We start from the raw sequence: 19,757 nt of genomic DNA, 5'->3' as shown, positions 1-19,757 counted from the left end.
CTCCCGTCTCTGAGAAAGAGCGCGCAGTTGCGGGGACGGGATGTGTGAGGAAGAAAGCAGAGGGTGGGGGTGAGGGGTTGTGGGGACCGGCAGCAGGTGAATCGCGCTGGGATTGTAAAAACGTAAAACCCGCTTCCCGTCACTCACTGCAGCGTGTGAGTGTATGTTTGGCTCCCCGTCTGCATGTGATCAGTCTTTGTCATATCTAAAGAACAGTCAGACCAACCTAAGATCACGTTTAGAGTCTCAACGCCTGCGTGAAGCAGAAACTCACCACCTATCAATCAACCAGACTAGACCATCAGCAAAACACGAGAAATACTCATCATTTATCAGCAACAGCATAACAATGTTATTAAAAAGAATCCACAGACTTATTGTACTTTAAAAATGTTGAAATTACATCAAATGCACACATTCACTTGTATATTTAGTTTTAAACATATGATCGTGGACTGACTTGGACTGGGTGGCTGTTGGGTCGCATTAAAAGTTCTGGAGTTCATTAAACGTATCAAGCAGAGATCTGATTGGCCCTCAGTTCTGTCGCTCAGCCTGTTGTTAGGTAATTTGGACCAATGGGGTTCAGCTATGGGCCGAATAAGGGAAATGTGAGGGCGGGAGCAGGTGAATATAAAGTTGGGAGAAGAGCTCTTGTCTCGGCGGGAGAGAATCAGGAGTTGCTGAATTAATTGTACGGCGTTCGTTGCGGTCTGCAGTAACCAGAATAAAGAACCTTAAAAAAGGTTAAGTCTCCGTGCCTCACTGTGGTAAAGGGACACTACATTATTGTATGGCTCTTTCGAAATTACATTTAAAAATATGTGGCGTTTATGGCTCTCTTGGCAAAAAAGGTTCCCGACCCCTGGTCTAAGATCATGCTTCATAGGATGATTATGGAATCTATGTTGTCCTTCGGTATGAATGTGGGTTTATGTCCCTGCGATGGACTGGCAAACCATCCAGGGTGTCTCAATTTTAACCCCACAGTGGCTGGGATAGGCTCCAGCAACCATGTGACCCCAACAGGGAAGTATAAAAATGAACGGATGTTTTGAATTCACATTGGAGAACTGATTGAAATGATTTACTGCTGTTCCGCTCTATTTACCTATGACTGAAATTTGATTCCTCCTCAACTTTCTAACTGAAATCTAGGCATCATGTACAGCTGACTTCAGAATACATTTAGTTTGTTTGAAATTCACTTTCTAGACTCTTGATGCTCATTCTAGATCAAATTTTTCTGGAAGTGGTGATTGATAAATGTTTCATCTGTTAGTCCACCATGAAACTAAAAAGATGGAGACAAAATTAAGTTTATTGTTGATAAAACCTCGAGCTGAAATTATGAAAAGATGCTGCAGAAAACACAGGAACAAGATTATCTGCCCAAAAAAAGAAAAAGCTTGAAAAGGGTTTCATGACACATTGGCCTCCTGATTGAGGAGGGGGTTGAGGTCGAGTTTGGTCTTCTCCATCGCGGCGCTCTTCGCCCTCCTTGATGGACGTGCTGTAGGGACGGACTCAGGAACGTTTTCTCCATCGCTGCAGCAAAAAACAAAGCAGCGAGTTCAGGCGTGGATGAAGGGAATCAAACACTTTTTTGAAGGTGAATACCTCTAAACCCACCTCTCTTCTGATGACTCGGCTTTCCTGCTCTGCTTTCTGCTGCCTTTGGCGGTGCAGACTTTCCTTTGACCTGTGCAGACAAACGCGCTCAGGTTACCTCCCCCTACTGAGTCAACATCTTCACGCAGGTAAACGAGATGAGCTCTAAAAATACGACGCTGCAGCAAAAAGCTGAGTGTCCAGGATGTTACCTCTTTTGACTCTCTTGGCAGATTTTGATGGATCGTCTGTTGTTGCTTCTGTGGAAAGGGACAATTCAGATTTCTGGATTTGCACCTTGGACTAAAGAAAACAACCATTTGTCCCAAATGATTTATGTAGGAGTTTCTCACCGTCTGCGTTGACATCCAGCGGTTGCAGTGCACTGGCGCTTAAGAGCTCAGCTTGCTCTTTGGAGTCAATCAGCTGATGCATCATCTTCTCCAGAGCACGCAGGCAAATGCGATCCTTCACCGTCTGACAGCGAGAGGAGGAAGAGCTTTAAGACATGAAACTGGCCCACCTCTGTCAGGACTCACCGCACCAGTTTAAGAAATGCAGCCGACAAGAGAAAGCACAAAAATAAAAAATGCAGCTCACAATCATGAAGTAAAAAAAATCCCATTCTGCATTTACATGGATATTGAGAGGAAACGTCGTGGCTTGAAAGGTGAACAGGAAGATTCTACTCAAAGCTCGGGGCCTGTCGGGTCGCTGGAGTTACAGTGAAGCAGCTTAACTCTGAGCCAACTGGAACTTGTAGGGAGGCTAAATGGAAGAGTTACAGCAAAGGCGGTGAGGAGTGTGAACAAGGATGGTGGTAGGAGAGGCAACAGTGGGATTAGGATGACGATAAACTGTCAAAAACGACAGCCAGTCCTGCAAGAATGGAAAACTGAAGAGCTGTCAGTTATGAGGAACAAACTGTCCGTTTGGAAAACGTCCATCTGTCTTCAGAACCTGTCACGGGCTGCTGGAGCCCACCCAGCTATTGTTGGGCAAAGGCGGGATAGACCCTGAACAGAACGCCGGTCTGTTGCAGGGTCTCTCTCACACAAACACACACACACATCTAGGGGTCATTTAGAATAGGCATTTGATCTATGAAGCATGTTTTGGGATTCTGATAGGAAGCTGGAGTTCCTGAAGAAAACCAGCACATGTAGAGTGAGAACATGCAAACTCCCAGTGAGGATTCAAACCAGAGTGCTAACCACTGTGCAGCCCAGCTTGGAAAACATAAAGCTGTTAAATCCCTAAAAAAACAGTTTCTAAAATGTAGCCCAACAAGCTTTTTTATTTCAGACATTTAGAAGAAAAGTTGCGACCACACCAGACGTTTCTTCTGCAGCCACGAATGTTTGATCATGTGCTTTGGATTCTTTGTCAGGGTCAACTTTTGAAACCAAAACTATAAATTAGGGGTCCCAAAGTCTTGCAGTAATCACAATTAAATAATTGCAAATAATTGTGATAAATAAAATCCATTGCTGATGTGATGTAATCCAGTGTTTTTCAACCTTTTTTGAGCCACGGCACACTTTAACCCTGACAAAAATCCCGCGGCACACCAGCATCCAAAAAAAAAAGAAGCAGAAATTCATGGTCTGTATTGATCGACACCCCCCCCCCCCCCCCCCCGCGCGCAATCTCACGTGGGTTTTTGTGATAATTGTGGCAGAAAAAGCAGGAAGTTGCGGCTGTTTTTTTCTGAGAGATGAACCACCAGCTAAAGACGAGCTCTAGCTGGTATTTTTGTTAGAACTGAGCGACTTTATCAGCAGAATTAAGAACAAGGAAGTAAAGACTTTAACCACTTCTGATTGGTCAGACTGATTGCATGTGATTAAGCCTTCAAGAATGATTGGCGGAGACAGTTAAAGGGGCGGGACAGTTATACTTACACAGTTATAGCTGCAGCTAAATCGCGGTACCGTGATTCTTATCAAAATGTCTTTAATAGAATTAAATAAACACAAAGAAAAAGTAATTTTAAGATCTTTTATATTCCTAACTCCTCAGTGTTTTATCAGGGCCTGTTTGGATGAACAAAGAGTTTATTTCCTGGAGATGGAAAATATTTTTAGATCAGTTAATGAGGGCAATTTCTCCACGGCGCACTTGACCATCTCCCACGGCACACTAGTGTGCCGCGGCACACTGGTTGAAAAACACTGATGTAATCCACGGTACACATTTATGCTGAACTGAGATTTGTTGCACCCCCAACAAAAATACCTCAAAATGAGGCTTTTTACGGAAATTGATTATAATTAATTACAGGTAATAATAATGAATCCTTCAAATATATGAATAGAAATACAGGTGTGTGTACCTGAACAAGCTGCTGCAGCAGCGTCAGCAGGTCCTCCCTCACAGTGCTGTCTCTGCTCAGCTCCAGGTTGCTTAGCGTCTTTGCATAAAGGCGAACCTCAGGGGCGGTTGGGTCCTTCAGCATCTCGCCACACAAGCGCACCGCCAGGTAGTCGTGGACGCAGACCTCCTGAAGACACGCGGCACCAAACATGACGAGTCACATGTGGGGGCCGTTAGCATCTGAGCAGACTCCATTGGGCGTCCCTGCATCTACCTCTGTGTTACTGGAGGGTTTGATGAGCGCACTTGGACGCGTCAGTTCAACCAGAAGCTCCACCACGTTGTTGATGTCCACCTCGGCGAGCGGAGAGGTGGCGGGGGCATTCAGGAGAGTCCGGACCGTCGGCAAGAAACACTCCTCTACGACCTCCTGGTGAACTCTTAAAGAAGAAAAAAAGAAAGAAACTTTCCGTCACATTTGATTTCAGTGTGAAGAAACGGCTTTGATCTGGAAGCACAAGTTCAGCCTGCTAGGACAGAAATCTGGGAAGATTTCATTTTTGCTACATTTTGGGAAACGTTGACTAGATTTTGCAATTGATCAAACATTAGGCCTGCACAATATACCGCAAATTTATCGTTATCGCAACATCAAGCTGTGCAATATGCATACCGCAAAAGATGGCGAAAATCGCAATAAATGTTTACCTTAAATGTGCTAAAAAACAATCTCATGGCAGCTTGAAATAGTGAACAAATGAAATAAATCCCTTTATGCATTTAACCAATCGTAAGGAGCCATTTACGTTGTTGATCAATCAGATGAGCCCTTTTATGTTTGATGTTTGCCTCCTACGTCGACAAGGGTCATTTGGAGTATAACTTTTAAACTGTTGCAGTGAAATGGAAATGATGTTTTTGGTTGTTTTGCCATTTGTTTATATACCGCAAATTATATCGTTATCGCAATATTAATCACCAATATCGCATATCGCGAGTTTTCCTCATGTCGTGCAGCACTATCAAACATTATTTTGTTCTCAGCATTTATTTATCCGTCTTTAATTCAGGTGCCAGAGCAAGGATCCTTGCAGCTTCTGGAAGCTGGCTCATGTTAAAGACCCACTCAAATGTAAATGGTGTTTTTGCCGTTTTTAACATGTTCTTGTGACATTTTTCTCCTGGTGGACAACATATAAGCACAAAACAGCAGACGAAAAAAAAATGCTGTTTGAAAAAGATCTTATTTGTTAGGTAGAAAATACCGTTGGCGGACCACAAGCTCCCTGCTCCATTCTCATACATCCCCTTAAGCGATGTACATATTTGTTACAATGGACATTTCTAATAAACTATTGCTGCTCTGCAGAATCTATGTCCTAGAAAACGACACAGGCTTTTTTCTTTAGTTTGGCTTAAACCAGTATGATGATGATTACAAGAGCATTGGGAACACTTTTACAACAGATCCAAAGATGATCGGAGTGAGTCTTTAAGCGAACTGAAGTGATCAAAGGACATTTTTCTGATAGTTCTGCCTTCTTTGAGCAAATGAAAGGGAGCTCTTTGTGGCTTGAGAACGGACTCCTATTCATTAGAAAAGAAACAAAACATGAACAGAGTTCTGCAGAGCATTAAGATCCGTTACAGGGTGCAGCATACGACTGTGGATGAGTGAAAGACACCCTGTGGATGTGGCAAATTGGAGCTTCTCCGTCAGCTTTCTCATTATTATATTAGGTTACAAAAAATGCCCTGAGATATGACGCAGAATGGGGCTAACTGAAAAAAATCGGGAAGTAAAACCTAAAAGTGAAAGGGATTTGTGGATGAAATAAAAGAAAAGAAAACTTAACAGTGTCAGGTGGGAACAGCTGATTTGACGTGGTGAACCCTGAAGGGAACAGCCTAAATGAACAGCTATCACTGCGGCTGTGCCAATCAAGAAATAACCCCCATTTGTCTTCCCATTAGGAGAATATTCTACAGCCGTGACTGCGCAGCTCGGCGTGTGTGCGTGTCACACCTGCTCTCGCGGGCGTAGAGCTGGAAGAAGACGCCGAGGCAGTGCCGCAGGCGGGTGTCATCCTCAGTAACAGGATTGTACCACAGCAGCACCAGACGCGTCAGCATCTTGGCGCTGGAGATGCGGCCGGTGTACATAAGTTTGGCCAGGCCCTCTGCCGCCTCTGTGCGCAGGTCAGACACCTGCGAGTGTTTGAGCAGATATGCAAATAGGTTCATTTTGAGAGCAAGTCGAAAGTGCAAAAAGGGCAGAGAGCTTTTTAGAAAAACACAGACTAACTCGCCTCGCTATCCAACAGCTCTGAAAGCATCACAAGGATACTCTGCGTGGTGTCTTCTGGAGCATCTCCCTTCTCAGCCGGTCCTGCCTCTTCCTCCTGCTTTTCTGGGGACTGGCTGGGCTGTGCGGACGCCGTGTCGGAGAAAAGCTGGAAGCCAAACAGCAGCAGCAGGTCGACGACGGCACGGAGGGCGCTGATGCGGATCTTCACCTCGTCGAGTTGGGAGATCTTGGAAACGGACGGAGAAAACTCAGTGCAGTTGGTAACATTTGTAGTTTTGTTGGTGCTCAGAAGAATGCTGACTGACCTGGAGCAGGAGGACCATGTGGGTTTTAGCCAGTTCCTTGCTGTGCAAAGTGCACGTTCCCAGACACACAACAGCCATGTTGCGGACAGCAGGGTGTGCGTTTGCTATACTGGGTAAAATCTAACAAAGAAAACACACAAATACATTCACAAATGTATTCAAGCTCATTTTGGGGTATTGCTGTGGTGACTCTGTGCAGGGAGGGGTTCACACATCAACACTTCTGCAGCTCAATCACAGAACCAGCAGATTCCTTTGTGTCATTCTCCTTAAAGCATCTGAACTTTTAGCATCAATTTATATCACAGTTTCTACTCGATTTTACAGAAATGAAATGAAAAGAAATCTAATGTGTTAAGCAAAGATCTGGTTTCATGTTAACCAAATATAAGTTTGTCAAAGGAAGGCCAAACATTTAAATGACATTTTAAACACACTTGACGAACCCTCGTTAAAACCCAGCAGGCCTAAAACCAAACCATATGACACACCGAATCGTTGCATCCCTACAGCAAACCAGGATATTCACATTCAAAGTGTCAAACATGTAGCCTTAAATTTGAGAAGGATTTAGTAGTTGGTTTATTACATTATACCAGGCTTAGTATTGGCCAACTGGAAGGTTTTTCTTCATTCTTAATTGCTTTAGAACAAATTGTAAAAAATATTCTTCTGAATTTTCATTTTCTTTATTGTGTTTTTGTAATACACAAACCCTCAATGGAACTTTAACAAAACAGCGATCCAAAAATTCAGGTTTGGACTGAATTGTGCTGAATTCCCCGCTTGAGCAGTAAAACCAAATTCTGTACTTCTCCCCTCTTCCTTTACCAAGTGCTTTTCTGTCATTAAATCCTCATTCTCCTTCTTTCTGAAAACTAAGCAACAACTAAATGCACTAAATCTGCTCTTTCAAAAACCAACAGTTACTCTCTGGATAGAAATGGCTTTCTTGTTCCACCTCCCCTCCAGCAAAGAGTTTGGGTGTCACTCTCAACGACACATTCTCCTTTTACGCTCCCATCGATAGTCAGCACATTTTCACCTTTGCAATAACCCCTCCCTCCCTCCCTCCCTCCCTCCCTCCCTCCCTCCCTCCCTCCCTCCCTCCCTCCACATCCACAGCTTATTTCCTGTCTTCATTACTGGAACTCCCTTCTTTTCATTTTTCCCTAAACTTGCACTGCTCCCTCTTTTCTTCACATCACTCAAATTCTTCACCAACTCCACTGTTTCTCAGTAGATCAAAAGGGTTGAGAACAAAATCCTTCGACTTTGTTCATGTGTGTTTTGTTTTTTTAAGGACCTTGACTGACAAGTGCTTCAAATAAAATAAATGATTATCATTATTTCGTCCTAAAAACACGCATAAAGATGTATTTGACAGCATAATAAAGTAAAAATAAAAAACGCTTTTTACCAAGGAAGACATCAATGCACTTATAGTTGGACCAATTCGAGTCTTGATGTTCATCTGCTTCATCAGCTCAGCACACATCGTTAAACACCTCAGAAGAGTCTCTGGGTCATTCTAATAAAAGGACATAAAAAAAAGAACATCAGTTCCATGAAACCCAGCAATGACGCATCCTGGATCTCACCGGACCTTCTCGGTGCGGGGCTCCTTGTCAGTCGGCTGGCCGCCCTCGGCGATGTCCTGAAGGATTTGGTTTCTGCTCTCCTCGAGGCGTGTGATGGATTCCTTCAGCTCTGCCGCTCGGCTGAACTCCTGAGCAGCGATACAATCCTCCAGAGTTTGTTTAGCTTCCAAGATCTGGACCTTTACTTCTGCCAGCTGCATGGAGGAGGAGGAGGAAAGGAGAACGTTTGGATGCAGCTACAACAATTTCCAACAAACAGGAAGAAATCAGTTTAAAACATTCACACATTCTTTACTTTCTCTGTAGCACCTTTAATTTATGTGGGAGTGACTCCTAAACCAGAAACTTGATCTGTTTTTATTAAGGTAAAATAATAGCAGCAGGAACATAAAACATCACTTTTTGGCTGTTATTTGGACATTTATTAGGTAGTTTTCATATTACGGTTTCTCAATGTATTTACTGTCATTTTATTTTATTTTCAAATGCTCTTTTTTTGAATGGAACACCAAAAATTAATTGTTTAAAGGAGAGAAAACAAAGAAATGACTGATGAGGAGGAAATGCAGCAGATAAAAAACATGAAACATTTGAAGTTAGGAAATCCACATTTTTAAAGGTTTCTTTGGCAAATGTTAAAAGCCTTAATTTTTCTAGTGAAAAGACTTAGACATTTTATTCACTAAAGGCAGGGGAAAGGATGGCAAAATCCAGATCCTGCTGGAGTTTTTCATTCAAGCGTTGCCCACCTTAACCTGCTGCCGTCGGCTCTCATTCTCATCCACAGCCCGATTGGGCTCCATGATGGGTTCCCTCAAGTCCGAGATGATTTCTGCCACCTGCAAAAAGACAACAGCATCTAGTAGAAGTCAGCCTCAGTGTAAAGCAACACAGCAGAAGGGAACCTACAGTCTGGATGCGCCTGTGGTCATCAGGGATGAGGGAGAGGAGTTTTTCAGTAAGCAGGGAAATCAGGGAGGAGGGGGTCTGTGGAAGAGCCATCATGTCCTGCAGAACTGCCAGCACACGCTTTCTGCAAATATTAAAAACCATGACATGCACTAAAAATCTACACAATCCCATCTGACAATAAGCTTAAGGCCTGGATTTCAATCCACAACAGGAAGTCTTCAAACATAGATTGTACCAACTGTAACCAGATCAAAAACGTGCTTTGGTTGATCTCTAAGAATTCATTTCCATGTAGTATTTGTTGTTGTTTCTGTTTCTCTTAGGATCAGATTGTGAATCTATAAGGCTTAAACTTTTACATTTTTCCTTTTGTTGAATCCTCTCCATACAATAACAAACAAATAATGTTTTCCAGTAGTTTTCCTTGGATTCAAAGGATTTCATACCTGCCACCTTCCTCGTTCGTGTCGAGGCAGCGGATGAGGTGGATGAGTTGTTGAGAGATAAATTCTTTGGTCATGACCAGCTCCAGCTGGTTGAAGTCGCCTCTCTGCTCCTCTGTGAGCAACGGCACCGCCTTCAGATATCTGCGAGTTAAGTAAGGGTTAATGGCCGACGAAGTGTGCAGTGTCACTGTTTAACGCACGCCGTGGAATCAGCTGACAACCCATTTACATCAACGCAAAATGACATTAACATTTTCAAAAAAAAGAAACGTTAATACAGCTTTTAGGAAAAGTTGTGTTAACTACTTTATTGTCTACATACAATCTGTCAGTTTTCAGCAAACTGACCAATTCACTGAATGTAGGGAAAATCCAAACTCTGGAGTTGTGACATCTGTAATCCTGTCAAGCTTTACATTTATTTAAACTGTTTTACACTGAAAAGCTGAATATTTTATTCTTTTATGAGTGAATATATCATCCCAACTTGATTGTCTTTCCTCTTTGATTTTAAAAATCAGATTTTTTCTCTTTTTTTAAATGGCCGGAAGGAGCAGGCCTCACAAACAGCAGTTTGAGCCCTTTCATTCACCTGTTAGTTGTAAAAAAATGTGCTGTTTTTTTTTGGCTTCAAACTGGAATTGACCAACTGTTCTGTTTTACAGATTTTTGTTCAAGTTTTGCGTTTTTTTTCCAACTGTGTGTGTGTGTCCTTGCTTCTACTTCTGATTGCATGCTCTTTTGTTCTGGTTAGTAATATAATAAAGTTATATTTAAAAGTACAAGCACTTAAGTGGTGTAGTAGAGTAGTGTCCTAAGACTTAGGATTTCTTTGAGCCTCCTCCATTGCTGAATTCCACTGAGAAATCGGAACCCGCTCTCACATAAGTACAGAGAAATACATTAACAACTCGGCTTAGTTAAAAAATTAATTGTTGCAGAGTAAGTATTATGGGATTCTTCCATAAATTTCTTCCTAATCAATAATAAGACTGCACAAGCCGTTTACTAACTTTCAAAAGCAATTTAAAACCTTTGATGCTCTTACCCACAAAGGTACTCAGCATAAGCAGCAGCATCTGGCAACACTTGTTCCAGCATTTCTTCTCCATCATCTCCTTTGTCCTTGATGAACTCACACAGCGCTCTCCAGTAAAGCACATTTTCACAGGTCAAAGAGTCAATTGGGATCACCTTCCTGTTGAAAAAAGTAAAGCAACAGATTCTTTAACCCTCCAACATTTTTACGACATCTCTTCAAATAGTAGGAAAGCTAAAAGCGGACCTGTTGTCAAGCCCCTCCCTGTTCTGCAGCAGTTCTTCTGCAGGCATGCTTTTGAAGATGGCTTTCAGCGTGTCCATCGCCGCATCTGCACAGTTTTCCACATCCAGTCGGTGGAGCAGCTCGATGACATCACCGTCCAGGCGGAGCAGCCAGGCTGGCAGGAGGCGGCTGCAGACCACCTCTCTCACTGCCTCTGCACGGAAACGTAAATAACACATGTACTGTGAGAAAGAGATCATTCATTGGAAGTTTTATTACTTCTAAATATACAGATTTATAAAAATTCTACATCAACTTACTGAAAGTACCTCAAAAAGTATCAGTATTTTGACTGATGAAAGTTTACCTGAGGTGTCATGAAGACCCTGCTGCAGCAGACTGACTCTCTGTGCGATGCTAAGAGCTTTAATATGAACTTTGTCAGCAAGAACCTTCAATAGAAGACAGTCAAAATATTGATCATTAACATTGCAAAAGTGCTTAAAAAATGAACTAATGCCTTTTTTGCTTAAATTTCAGGGGAAAAAAACCCTCTTTTTCTTAAGGCTACCTGATAGGCTAGCTTGCGGACGTTGTCTTTGATGTCACGAGTGCGTTTCAGTACTTTGGGGAGTGTCCGAGGAGACATAGCGATGCAGGAAAGAACCGCGCGCCGCACCTCTGCGTTGGTATCATTTTCCAGAATTAACATGTAGGCTGAAAAATAGCAAGATGCTGAGAGTTACACATTTGATCATAAATACCAGCGTACAAAAGCTTTTGTAGGCATGGACTAACTCAAACGTTCCATATTGTGAGTTGAATAAACTCTACTAAATTCCGAAGGAAACAGAGAAAAGTGAGCAAACACACCGTTGATGGTTGGACAGTCGGGGTCCTTTGGCTGCTGAAGGCGAGTCATGGCTAGAGCAGCTTGAATCCTCACATTGGGGAACTTGTCAGTGACACGAATCAGCATGGCTTGGTGGATGCGATCAAAGAGGTCATCGTCAATCTGAGCATTTTCTGACATGCTGCCCAGCAATTTGTTGATCAGCTGACACGCCCGGAAACGCACGGCGTGACTGTTGGCTTTATGGGACTTAGAGGAAGGAAGACCCAAAATACACAGGTTAAAGTCATGCAGACATTGTTTCTATGAAATAAAAGGTAAAATTATTAACATTAGTTTTTAAATGCATCTATAAAAACATGAATTTTATACGTATCTATTCAGTGTAAACAAGGCACACAATAGAATTACGTTTTTTATAAAGAACGTATCGTACATTAGTAATGCAAAGTGCTTTACAGAAGAAAAAAAATATTTTCAATTTAAAAAACACAATCGGTTTCATTCTGAAGGTCACATTTCCAATTCAATTAAATATCAGTATGTGGAATTTTATTTCTAAAATGATTTGTCTGATCATAGAAATACTCCTTTATGGTTTGACCAATTATATTAGGGATAAAAAATACATTGAAAACCAAACAAAAAGCTTCCTAAAAAAATGAAATCATTTTGTTAGAACACAGATTACTGGATTGGATTAATCAATACAAAAAAATGTATGCTTACTTTAATATTTTTTATTTAACCCATTAATTCCTGAGCTAATTTCTAATTATATACAATCATAATTATATATCAATTAATTATTCAAAGCCGTTTTCTGTTCAGGTCCAGGATAAATTAAACGGATTCCTGGATTTAATGGTAATTTGCGAATTAGCGACATATAGCGGGAAGGGATCACAAAACACAAGATAATGACCTACTTTTACCAAGGCATTTAAAAAAAAAGGGATCTATAAATACAGCTATTTATTATAAATAAAAATAAAAATTACTTACTAAAAAACATAGTGAAGATTTTTTTTTAGAATAAGAGGCAGATGTATTAAATGGTTTACATTACCGGTAGTTACCACATGTAAGATTTAAAGAAAAGAAAAAAACAGAAATTTCTGGGATGCATCCTGTGTGCAACAATCTTTATACCTCCAACAAAAAGTTAAAGATGAAACTCAAGAATGGGTGATCATCCTCTTCATCCTCCTCCTCCTCCTCTTCCTCTTCATTTTGCTGGTCCTCTCCTTCAGGTTTAGGTGGAGACTGAAAACTTGTGGCAAACTTTGCCACAAACTCTATGACATTTTCCACTGCAGGCTCACGTTTGTAGACAATCATGGCATATTTCAGGCAGCGGATGAACTCCTCATGGAAAGGAGTCTTATCCTCAAGCTGAAAAGAGAGATGGAGGGATTATTGATGGAGATGATGAAGAAAGGAGAACAAGCTACAGGTTGTTGGGTTTTTCTTTTGAAATCTAGTTGTTGCTGTAATGTACTCATCCCAGTTTATCCAAACATGTTGAAGGATTCAGCTAAACTCTGCTTTAATTTAAAACAGAACAGAATCCACTGACGTTTTGAGGTATTATTTACATTTCAAGTACCTAAGTTAATATAACTTAACTAGTTCCAACTTGAAAACCAACAGCAGTTGCTCAGAACCTACCCAAAAAAAGTCATAGTTGAGAAATAAGTTAAACAAAATACAAGGAAAAGCATCCCTGTGTCTGCTTATGTTGTTAGCTCCACATTTTTCCATTTACAGAAAAGATATATAAATAAACAATAATAAATATCAAACACACATATAAAACCAAACAACAATGGTAATAGTAGGCCCTGTGTGTGTGTTTTTTTTTTGTTAATGTTAGCTCTATACCTTGTTGTAGCGACTCTTTAAACTCGCCACCAGCTTCGCCTTGTTGTTGTGGCCTTTCTGTGCTCGCTGAAACGCCTCCTTGATGTCTATTTCATTATCCGCAGTCATGTTTGCCTAGAATAGAACAAAATGACGTACAGAGTTAATTAAACAGACCCCAGACTCGGAGAAACACTGTTTTCTGAACCTAGCGGCTCTCTCTAGCGGCAACTGCGCATGTCGTTTCGTTAACTACAACTACACCAAACATGCCTGAAACTATTATGACAAAGTAACCAGGGCAGGAAACAACTCGGAAAAAAACACATAATCCGACGATGACAAAGAGCGTTTACGCCTCTTGTGTAAAAGAAAAACTACACAATAGTATTGCAACACGCTTTGACCTTAAGGTGTCAAAACCGACTTACTTTTGTGATTTCCGATAAATATTGTCGTGGCTTTTTTCTTTATGAAACTGCCGCCTGTTTTCAAATGTAACCGTAGAACAAATGAATGGTCTAAAGGCGTTTGGCAGAACATGCACGAGGGCAGTACTGCCCCCTTTCGGACTGGATGCCAAAATAAGCCCACACAAAGCTCAGTACAACTTTAACAGAAAAAAGTATGTGAATTAATCTTACGTGTTTTATAAAGTTTAACGAACAAATTAAAGGAGCACCTCCCGTGTAATGGTTTCAAATATAGTAAAATGAAACTAAACGAGGGCTGCACGGTAGCGCTCTTGCCTTGCCTCACTTGCTTCTTGCCTCACAGCAAGAAGGCCCCTGGTTCAAGCCCAGGCTGGGGGACCCAAAACAGAACATCAATGGGGAACTTCTTTGTGAAGAGTTTGCATGTTCTCCCCATGCGATCACGGGCTCTTTCCAGAGTCTCCAGCCTCCTCTCACCATCCAAAAACATGCTTCATAGATCAACTGGCAACTTTAAATTGTCCCTATGTGTGTGTGATATATGACCCTGTGACAGACTGGGTGTCCCCTGCCTTCACCCACAAGTGGCCAGGATAGGCTCTGGCACCCCCGTGACCCCAAAAGGGATAAAATGGTACAAAATGAAAATAAATAGATACTTTATTCATTCCATGAGGGAAATTGGTTGTGGCAGCAGCTCAACAACATCATCAATATCAACATTATTGTTAAAAAAAATAGTAGGTGTTTAGACTACTTCATGCTTGTCTTCTATCCCTTGGATTGATTACTTTCTTGTTCGACGAAGAAAACACAACCAAAAAGGGTTTTATTTATTTATTATTCTTTTAAAAAGTTCCATTTTTGTCTTCTTCTTCTTAAAAAAAAGATTCCTTCATGTTTTATGCATTAAACTTCATGCCTTCCTTTCTCTTTTTAATCTTAATTTCCTTTCAAATGTTTATCATTAATTTAGATATCCAAAGTGCCCTTTTTTTCAATTTGTCACCCAAGGGAAGAAATTCCCTCAAGTGACAGGATGCAAGCTGTCTGTTGCTGCTAGAGAGCAGGAAAAAATGGGTCAGCACCATTTCAGTGCTGGCACATAGCGCAGGTGCACACTTCACAGGTGTGCTGTGAGAGCTCTTTCCCTCTCTTTCTTCCCTTCCCTTTCTTCTCTGAACACTGGACCAGAGCAGTTTGACAGGAAATAGTGATAGTAAATGTGGTCCTCTTCTATTTCTCTGAATCCCTTTGGTGATCTTGTTTAGGTCAGAATTTAACCGTGTATTTAGATGTATATAGTTGTTAATGAAAAGCACTCAGTGTTCCAAGGGATCTTAGGTGTTCCTTAGTTCTGCCTCATGTTCTTTGCAGCATGTGGTTCGTGTTAATGGAGACATCTGACTAAAGTACAACAATTTGACTCATTGGAGGACCTAACCAGAAGAACAACAGTCACTGCGTGCCAGTTATTGTTTCTTTCTGAAACCTAGATTATTAAAAAATAATAATAAACAGAATGTTCTGGGCTAAAACTAATGAAATTCCAATAAAGGGTATAGACTGTGGACAATTAATTGCTAACGTTCACATTTGGAGATGATGGCCTGGTTGGGGAGTGTGCAGCTGTTTTCTGAAGACGGATCCAGACAGTCTGCAGGATGGAGCTCAGGGAGAGGGATGGAGTTGTAAAACATGGACGGATGTAAGTAAACCTTTAGGAAAATCTTCTGGTTTTCAACTGGAAACCTTCATAACAGGACTTTTCTTTTTCCAACCAGTTCTCTTTTTACAGAGGTTATGGCTGCAGAACACCACGTTGGAACAGACAAGCTCAGCTTCATCTGTAACCTTCCCCACTGTGTGCACGGAGGAGCAGCTTTCTCCAACACAAGGAAAGATTTATCCACTTTAAAAGAAAGAGGAAACGTTAAAAAGAAAAACTTTGAGTTTTGTCTGAAGAAAACTGATGGACGTGACAATTGTATTATTGTAGTGTGTTTGCAGGAGCTAAGAGGCCTGTGTCTGCAGACCTTTCATTCCTCACCATCAGAAGAACACATTACTCACCTCCACTAAAGTTCCATTCATCTGGTCCCTGCAAACACAGGAGGAGTTCTGTAAAACACAGATTGAATTCAATAAATTCTAATGGTATTTGGCTGAAACTAACACACCAAGAATACAAGAACCCTAAAAAAACTTGTAAAAATAACCAGGAAACATATCCACGCCTTTCTCAACACACACATTACAGTTTTTATCCACACAGTCTTTACATTTACCCTGTGAAAAAAAATTCCAATCCAGGAATTCCGCCTTGGAGCAAAGACAAATAACACCAACGGGATCACAATGTGATGGAAAACCCACATGAACGTCACAAAAACAAAAAATATTCCACCACCATATGAATGAAGAATAACTTTCTTTACCTAAACAAGGGTCAGTTTATTTGTTATGCCCCATCTATTGAGATACACCAGAATTACAGGGAAAATACATTATTAAGGCTTATCAATTTGAATTATTCCAGTTTGGCAGGCCAAAATAAATAGTTTAAAACAGCATTGTCCCCCAGGCTGCAGTTTGCCCAACCCTGTTTTACTTATTGTTGAGTAACATTTTTGTGTAAGTGTTAATCCTTATTTATGTAAATCTGGGTAAAATACTGAAATGAAGCATTCATAAACGTCACTAATATTTCCAAGTTTAAGGCAGCTGAATGCAGTTTGTGTGATGTTGTAAAAGAGCCACAGCTGCCAGTACAGCTGTGTGGACAAGAACTACTTACCCATGGGAACATGCAGGAGGAACAATTTCATCCTCAGACAGACGAGGATCCTCATTTTCTGGCGTCTGTTTCCGGAAATCAATTCAAAATAGATGGTACCCAGCCTGAATGTCTGCTGGACCTGCATGCAGGTGGGAAATAAAATCAAGGTTTCATCCAATTACATTCTAATGCTGAAGACGGGCACATAAAAAAGCACAAAAATGAAAGGATGCCTACAAAAAGTCAAATTGACAGAAGGTCTGAGATGTGCTTTTCATTTTTCTGTAAAGTACCAGTACAATTTACTTTACTGAGCATTCAATTTATTTCTTTTTATTAACTGACTGAGGCTGTTGAAACAATTCAAGTAATTTTGGATAAATACCTGGGTATTGTTGAATTTATTTACCCACAAAAACTTGCTTTGACTAAAAGACTTATTAAAAAATGGAAATAGGCCATCGGTTTAATTTTCCAACAGCATTTAATTCTAAACTGTTTTGCCTCTTTGTATAAACCTCCTGACTACAAGCAATGCAAATGTGCCTAATTTAAAGGACATTTCTAAACCTGAATGTTGCCCAACCACTACTTACTACTGAAATAACTGCTTTGGTAACTATAGATGACATTTGGAGCTTTTCAATCAAACTAAATATGACAGGGTTGGGGCTCTGGGAATTGTTGTTTTTAGTGAATTTAAAGAGTTCATGCCATGCGAAATTCATTTTTGAGCTTTTAAAGTGTAATATAATGTTGATTACTTTAACATTTCCTTGAAGAAACCCCAAAGCGGTATTTGATCTGTTCACACATTTCTGAGTATTCCTCTAAAAACCTGCGCTCTGAGAGCCAGCCCCTCCCAACCCATGAAAACAAGTGGGTCCTCACATTGTGATGTAGACAAGTGAGAACAGTCCCTTCCAAGTAGATTCTGCGCTGCCTGCACCGCCCCCAGGCTGACACAAACACTTTCTCCATCCGCATTGCTAGTAATCAGCTAAAACGCTTTCATTTTACAGCCCAATTTGCACATCCAACTTTGCAAAAGTTTGGATGTTGCTGAGACCGACTCTAGGTTGACAATGTGAAATGGGCGGCACCCACAACGAGCGAAAGCCAGTGGTGCCTCAGAGATCGGGTCGTCTTACTTCCAGATTGGAAAAATGCTCAGGAAATGTTTTTAAATATTGGATATAAAAAAATGCATTCTTTTGTGTGCCAAAAATAATATAGTATCGTGTACATGGATATTGTTTACTATAAAAAGCTTAAGAATAGCACACTATAGGCCCTTTATAAATTTGTTGACTGGAGACATTTGTTTTCCTTTGGCTGTCACAAAGTTAATGAAGCTGAACCCAAAGAGTTGCTTTTTGTAAGTAAAGCATTTATTTCAAAAGTCTTCGTGATTTTACCTTATTTTATATTAGTTGCAGTTTTTAAACTACCGTATCTAAACAGACCAGTAACTATGGAAACCAGAGATTTCCCACCAACCTTTTTTTTGGGGGGGGGGGGGGGATTTTCATGTGACAATGACATGTACTATCACATTATCACAAGAAAAAAAGTTTTTTTCTCGTGATAACAATATGGTAAAAAACTGGAAATAAACAAAGGTAGATGTCATTATCATACAGAAGCCGAGAACAGCCTACTGGTACCTTGCTTTTTTTTTTTTACCGTTTTCTACTATCATGTCAACAGACCAAGTCTGGAGTGACATACAGTCCTTCCAGCTCGCACCTTTCATGCATCTTTCTGCAAGCATGCAGACCTCCTGGTCACTTTGTTTGTTCACTGATGAAATTGACAATTGAATCGGTTAGTTCAAAAGAGGCCCAAGTCCACAATTTTTTCATAATAGGGATATTACATGTTCTATGGTCTTCAAGGGAAAAGCTATCTGATTATGTGCAAAAAAGTCCCAAGTCCGTTGTGATGTATTGACTATGCTTGACATTTAAAATGCATTAAGTGCAAAATTCCTGGACTTGGGCCTTTTTTTGCATGGGTTTTGCTTTATTCCACAGATGGCAGCACTAGTTATCCAATATGGCATCGCCCCTGTTTAATTCAAGAAGGGCCCAAGTCCAGAGACTTTAGTTTGCTAGTCCTCTGAAATCATAAAATTATAGCATTTGTGAGCTATGAACTGGTGCTAAATCTGGGTAAAGTATTAATCATTTGGTGTGGCCTCCATTTAAGCTATGCAATTAAAATCATTTCCTGGAAAAACAAACCTCTTGGACTTGGGCCCCTTTTAAACTAACCGATTCAATTGCAGGATCACTGACAGACAATCATATGAGAACAATCTCTGCCTGAGTTACACCATTAAATAAAGTAACAAATTTTGAATTGATCAGTTCTTCTTGTGTTCGACATTTTCTCTGACAAACTGCTGGGTTTTGCCGCAGATTGTATAGTATATTCTTCAGTATGTTGTTATCACATCATAACAACATTGTTATCACGAGAAAACAGACATAAAATAAGAAAAAACATTTATGTAAGCCATTCCCGGCTTACATTTAGCAGCTTACTTTTTCAAACCAACATTTCTATAGAGAAAGGAAAACTACAAGGAAAAAGGAAAACTACAATGTCACAATTTTTCAATACTCTCAGAACATACATGTTAGATGTTTTTTATTGAAAGCACAGAAAGAACACTTTAAAATGCAGTTACTTAAAATGTAGTTAGTTTTGAGATAGTAGAACATATTTAAATTCAGGCTTATTATTTTAGAATAAAGTTTTACAAATGATAATTACAGTTTTTTCCCCCAACAAAAAGGGCTTTTCTTTATAACACTTTTGCATCTTCAAAAACTTTCGTGAAGACGATTTCTGTATTTTTTTTTCTTTTAATATTTACTTTTTTCTATTTATTTATTAATTAGTCAATATTTTTGGCACATTGGCACATTTTGGCGCATAAAGATTCCTTTCCATTGAAATCCTAATCGGATTACTAAAAAGTCTCCTCGTTGCTTTGGGACTGAACATGTTTATCTCACCCATCACCGGGGCCTCTGGGGACCCTCCCCCGCCCCTCT

General features: G+C 40.4%; 1 protein-coding gene across 3 annotated transcripts; it reads right to left on the bottom strand.

Annotated features, from left to right (window-relative positions):
• Positions 1–1,303: 1,303 nt before the first annotated feature.
• LOC101167594 (non-SMC condensin I complex, subunit G) lies at positions 1,304–19,745 on the bottom strand. Of its 3 annotated transcripts, none has more exons than XM_078953279.1 (24): positions 19,719–19,745; positions 16,711–16,831; positions 15,987–16,034; positions 13,501–13,614; positions 12,769–13,011; positions 11,637–11,865; positions 11,335–11,480; positions 11,131–11,215; positions 10,785–10,977; positions 10,548–10,697; positions 9,500–9,640; positions 9,051–9,174; positions 8,891–8,980; positions 8,147–8,335; positions 7,961–8,071; positions 6,541–6,660; positions 6,237–6,461; positions 5,954–6,135; positions 4,202–4,367; positions 3,947–4,114; positions 1,965–2,088; positions 1,824–1,871; positions 1,633–1,702; positions 1,304–1,548 (listed from the first exon to the last, which is right to left on the bottom strand). In XM_078953279.1, the coding sequence occupies exons 2-24, from the start codon at positions 16,720–16,722 to the stop codon at positions 1,422–1,424; spliced, it is 3,105 nt and encodes a 1,034-aa protein (XP_078809405.1). In that variant the 5' UTR covers positions 16,723–16,831; positions 19,719–19,745; the 3' UTR covers positions 1,304–1,421. The 3 variants fall into 3 exon arrangements, with proteins under 3 accessions (XP_078809405.1, XP_078809407.1, XP_011473381.2); XM_078953281.1 differs by having other exon boundaries at positions 1,824–1,868; XM_011475079.4 differs by lacking the exons at positions 15,987–16,034; positions 16,711–16,831; positions 19,719–19,745 and adding an exon at positions 13,911–14,038.
• Between the last annotated feature and the right edge of the window lie 12 nt (positions 19,746–19,757).

Source organism: Oryzias latipes, chromosome 1, assembly GCF_053564925.1.
Source record: "Oryzias latipes strain Hd-rR chromosome 1, Olatipes_Hd-rR_3.1".
NCBI lineage: Eukaryota > Metazoa > Chordata > Actinopteri > Beloniformes > Adrianichthyidae > Oryzias > Oryzias latipes.
The sequence above is the reverse complement of the archived record's forward strand: the minus strand, read 5'-3'. Positions and strand labels throughout refer to the sequence as shown.

Coding starts and splice junctions, on each gene's coding strand:
- LOC101167594 (XM_078953279.1), bottom strand. Junction 13,012..13,500: donor TAAAGAGTCGCTACAACAAG/GTATAGAGCTAA, acceptor CTCTCTTTTCAG/CTTGAGGATAAGACTCCTTT. Junction 11,216..11,334: donor TCCGCAAGCTAGCCTATCAG/GTAGCCTTAAGA, acceptor CTTCTATTGAAG/GTTCTTGCTGACAAAGTTCA.